Below are 5,149 nucleotides of genomic sequence, written 5' to 3'. Positions count from 1 at the left end.
CTTCAGCCTCCCAAGTAGCTGGGATTACAGGCGCCCGCCACTATGCCTGGCTAATTTTTGTATTTTTAGTAGAGATGGGGTTTCACCATAGAGACAGGGTTTTGCCATGTTGGCCAGGCTGGTCTTGAACTCCTGACCTCAAGTAATCTGCCTGCATCGACCTCCCAAGTGCTGGGATTACAGGCGTGAGCACCTTGCCTGGCCTATAATTTTCATTAGGAAAAGTTTGTAGGTTGATGGGTCCTTGGTGCCTTTTTTTCCTGCCTTCTGCTGGAAAGAAGCTGAGGCTTGAGGAGAAAGGAGGAAGAAGGAACTTTAATGCTTTGGCTGAATATACGTATTTAACATTTTGTCCTGCAGGTGGTCCTCTGTAAATGGGGTGAATTACAATATTTGAGGAGTCCTCCTTCCATCATCTCTGAAGGCAGAGATGTCACACAGCCTTGGGGCCCTGGCTTCCTGTGGAGCTCACTGACGAAGTCCCCCGAGCCAGAGCTGAGTCACTGCTGTGTCCAGCAGTCTCCGGTTCTTACATTCTGTCCCGTCCAGCCTCTCACACTGACCCTGGGTGTCCCCAGCGCAGGCCCGTTCACATCTCACTATTCGTATCTCAGCATCAGCGTTCACACTGTAAGTAACGCCCTGGCTCTTCTCCAACCTGTTTTTCCAGATAAACATTGACGATCTCGAGGATGACCCTGGGGTGAACGGGGAGAGGTCTGGCTGTGCGCTCACAGACACTGCAGCACGAGGGAACAAAGGAAGGGCTCGGCGTGGAAACACAGAGAGCAAGACAGATGGAGATGTTGCCGGGACAGCGCCCCCAGAGCAGGTGGGGGGCTGAGTGGTGAGGAGGGGGAATCAGGTGGGAGGGTTTCAAGGCACCCAGCCACAGGTATCCTGTGCTGTGATTTTCCTTGAAGGTGTAATTTTCAGAGTTCAATTTTGGTTAACTGCTAGTTACCCCCAAATTTACTTGGGAACCTTGATAAGATTTGTATGAAATGTGTAAAGGTCCGAGGCCTGTCTCCTGCGTTCAGGAGAGTCTGCGCCTGCCCAGCAGTGTGTGTAATGACACATGTGTGTTCTTCCTAACTGTGCCCGAATGTTTGCTTGGCTGAGTTGTGGATCTGGGTGCTGGTGTAAGTGAACTTTGGAGAACGTGCAGGTCAGGTCAATGTGGGATGGGCAGAGATGCAGACAACCTGCCGCTGCACTCCACAGCACAGAAGAGGGGCCCTAAAAGGAGAGCTTGTGTTCATTTATCCAACATGGGTTCTTGGGGGCCTTCCTGGGTGCTGGGAACGCGCCTTTGCCCCTCAGGAGCCTCTGGTTGAGAGGGCAACATAGAGGTGAAGTAACAAGTGGGTCCTGCCTTGAGGCTCGGGGTCCTGGGGGCTTCCTGCGGAGCCTTTATGCTGTCAGAAGGGGTTGGCCAGGTGTGGGTGTGGGGGACCACAGGTGCAGGTTCGGTGTGAGGTGGCGGGGGCACAGCAAGGCCCTGGTCTTCAGGGAGTGGCTGACAAAGTGAGAAATGAGAGCTGGACCAGGTCAGAGCCCTGTGAACCGTCGTGAGGCTGGACACTAGAGGGCCCTGGGGACTCCTTAGCACAGCCCAAGGGACGTGAGAGCAGGGGGCTCGGAGAGGTGGGAAGATGCCTGCTGGAGAGAAGAAACTGAGTCGAAGGGACTTCCAGGACACGGAGGGAGGCGGGGACTGCTTAGATGAGGGTGGAGTCACGCTTGCTGCTTTAATTCTCAGTTCTTAAGACTTAACTTCTCGTTCCACTGATTAAAATGTGTTCCTATCATTAGTCTAGTGCAAGTGGCAAACTCCGGAAGAAGAAAAAGAAACAGAAAAATAAGAAAAGCAGCACGGGAGAAGCATCGGTATGTGAGTCGGGCCTGGCTCTGCTTTCTCCCTCTGCCTGACTCCCTCTCTGTTCTCTTCTGACTGTTTTTCAAGGTGGTGTTGAAAGAAGTTTACTTAATATTTTTATTCCTTCCTATTAGGAGTATAACTAATTAAGAGATCAGAGAAAAAGAAAAGGAAAAACTGCTTGCTAAATGCTGCTTCCTGTTTTTACCCTTGTTCCTTGGGGTCCCGCTCTGCTCTGTGTCTCTGTGGGAATGTGTGATCTCGTGAGGACATCCCTCCTAGTGCTGGTGCTCCTGCGGCCCGCGGGGCGCTTGCTGTTTGCCCTGACATCTGTCCCATGCTTACGGGTTAATTGGGTGGTGGGCATAGAACCCACCACTGGAGCTAGTCTGTCATCAGGAAAAAATATGTTTTCATCATTGCCCTTCGTCCCCGTCTGAGTGCGTGCCGAGACGAGGGTGTCGCTAAGTCCCAACCCGGTTCGCCTGAGGAGGTGAGCACACCGGGAGGACGTGGGATGCCCAGTGTTTTCTAGGGTCCTTCTGGCTCCGTGATTCTGTCTATGCTGAGCGCTTCTTAGGAAACATCTCCTCTTTTTTCTGAATGCGTGGATGGTACATAGTGTTTGACTGACACTGCCCTTTAGGAAGGAAATACAATCTAATAGGTCTCTTTTAAAATAAATAATTTTGTTATTGTTACAACATTTAAAATAACGTCAGTGTGGTGATTAAGAGGTTGTGTTGGGGCTTTTAGGAAAACGTACTAGAAGATGTTGATCGCATCCTGGAGAGGATTGAGGACAGCACTGGGCCGAACCGTCCCGGCCCAGCTCCCCTGAGCTCCAGGAAGCACGTTCTCTACGTGGAGCACAGGTGTGGTCCCGCCCTTCCCTGCGGCCCCGCCCTTCTCTGCGGCTGCTCTTCTCTGTGGCCCCCCTTCTCTGCAGCCGCCCTTCTGTGCAGCTGCCACAGAGACTCCGTGGGAGGAAAAGGTTCTCTAAAAAAGGAAAAAGAAAACGTACTCTCTTTATTTAAAAATAATATGAGTTTATTGGCCGGACGCAGTGGCTCACGCCTGTAATCCCAGCACTTTGGGAGGCCAAGGCAAGCAGATCACGAGGTCAGGAGATCGAGACCATCCTGGTTAACACGGTGAAACCCCGTGTCTACTAAAAATACAAAAAAATTAGCCGGGCGTGGTGGCGGGAGCCTGTTGTCCCAGCTACTTGGGAGGCTGAGGCAGGAGAATGGCGTGAACCCGGGAGGCGGAGCTTGCAGTGAGCCGAGATCGCACCACTGCACTCCAGCCTGGGCGACAGAGTAAGACTCGTCTCAAAAAATAATAATAATAATGAGTTTATTATTAACCATTTAGGAAATAGGCTGGGCCCAGTGGCTCACGCCTGTAATCCCAGCACTTTGGGAGGCTGAGGCGGGCAGATCACTTGAGGTCAGGAGTTTGAGACCAGCCTGGCTAACATGGAGAAACCTCATCTCTAGTAAAAATACAAAAATTTCTGGGTATGGTGGCTCACACCTATAATCCCAGCACTTTGAGAGGCTGAATCGGGTGGAACACCTGAGGTCGGGAGTTTGAGACCAGCCTGACCAACATGGAGAAACCCCGTCTCTAGTAAAAATACAAAATTAGCTGGGCATGGTGGCGCACACCTATAATCCCAGCTACTGGGGAGACTGAGGCAGGAAAATTGCTTGAACCTTGGAGGCAGAGGTTGCAGTGAGCTGAGACTATGTCACTGCACTCCAGCCTGGGCAACAGGCAAAACTCTGTCTCAAAGGAAAAAAGAAAAAAAAAATACAAACATTAGCTGGATGTGGTGGTGGGTGCCTGTAATCTCAGCCACTCAGGAGGCTGAGGTGGGAGAATCTCTTCAACCCGGGAGGCAGAGGTTGCAGTGAACCAAAGATGATGCCACTGCACTCCAGCCTGGGTGACAGAGCGAGACTCTGTCCCAAAAAAAGGAAATAGGAACAAGGAGGAAAGGAAGTCATCCGTATTTCAGAGGACTTTTAGCTTTACTTCTTATGTATCTGAGAGAGTTCCTTCTTTTTCTTTTTTTTTAAGAGACAGGATCTCTCTGTCACTCAGGCTGGAGTGCAGTGTTGTGGTCGCAGCCCACTGCAGCCTCGACCTCCTGGGCTCCAGAGATTCTCTTGCCTCAGCCTCCCAAAATGCTGGAATTACAGGTGTGAACCACCACATCTGGTCAAAAAGTTCCTCCTTATCTTGTCATGCTTGGATGACTGTTCATCTCTTGGTCTTATAGATGCTTAATGAATTGCTGTCTCTACTTCAGAAATTATTGCCAGTTTAAAAAAAACAGTGCCCTGGAGTCAGTTAAGACACAGTAATGTGGTCTCAGGGTGCGTGCGCTGCCCTGACCCAGCCTCAGAAACAGATGTGTGTCCCACACAGGGCCTCTTGACACAGCACTCACCGAGTGCCGTCACAGCAGAGTGACCAGCGGCTTCCCTGTGGTGCCCACAGTGGCGAGGCCTCAACCATGGATGGGGTGGTGATTTTAAAGAAAGGAGGCATGGAAGCTGTCTTTCAAGCCAAAAATCCGTTTTCTTTCCTTGATTATTAGGTGGCTTTCTGAAATTTTTGGAATCATTGTAGAACATAATTTCATGTTTCTTTCTAAAATTTTCAATTCCCTAGACACTTGAATCCAGACACAGAACTGAAAAGGTATTTTGGTGCCCGGGCAGTCCTGGGGGAACAAAGGTAAGGTCCACACTAAACTGTCTTCTCACAGCTGCTTCATTCCTTCTTAGACTCTTGACGGGGTGGTGTTCCTGAAGCCAGTTAACCCTTGAGGGAGAATACTGGAAGCCAGAGTCATACATAACCCTTAGAACTGGAATCTGAAAGGGAGTCCACAGATTGTGTATAACCTTGTCTGTGACTGTGGGTTGTGGAGATACCCAGAGTCGTTGGTCTCCATCCCCAGTGTAAGGTTTCAAAAGCTGGACTGGATGTGGTGCTTACGCCTGTAATCCCAGCACTTTGGGAGGCTGAGGTGAGTGGATCACCTGAAGTCAGGAGTTCGAGACCAGCCTGGGCAACATAGTGAAACCCCGTCTGTACTAAAAATACAAAAATTGGCTGGGCGTGGTGGCGCATGCCTGTAATCCCAGCTACTCGGGAAGCTGAGGCAGGAGAATCGCTTGAATCTGGGAGGCAGAGGTTGCAGTGAGCTGAGATTGCACCACTGCATTCCAGCCTGGGCCACAAAGTGAGACC

General features: G+C 50.7%; 1 protein-coding gene across 1 annotated transcript in view; it reads left to right on the top strand.

The window, feature by feature from the left end:
- TCF25 (transcription factor 25 (basic helix-loop-helix)) overlaps window positions 1-5,149 on the top strand; it is a 36,344-nt gene that overhangs the window by 12,493 nt on the left and 18,702 nt on the right. Inside the window, exons 2-5 of the mRNA XM_011927974.1 lie at window positions 671-832; window positions 1,816-1,890; window positions 2,636-2,754; window positions 4,565-4,630. Of these exons, the coding sequence (XP_011783364.1) occupies window positions 671-832; window positions 1,816-1,890; window positions 2,636-2,754; window positions 4,565-4,630 (422 nt within the window). The remainder of the gene's footprint in view (window positions 1-670; window positions 833-1,815; window positions 1,891-2,635; window positions 2,755-4,564; window positions 4,631-5,149) is intronic.

The sequence above is a fragment of the Colobus angolensis genome, unplaced genomic scaffold (genome assembly GCF_000951035.1).
Source record: "Colobus angolensis palliatus isolate OR3802 unplaced genomic scaffold, Cang.pa_1.0 Scaffold76, whole genome shotgun sequence".
NCBI lineage: Eukaryota > Metazoa > Chordata > Mammalia > Primates > Cercopithecidae > Colobus > Colobus angolensis.
Note: the sequence above shows the minus strand (reverse complement) of the source record. Positions and strands in the feature narration are given on the sequence as shown.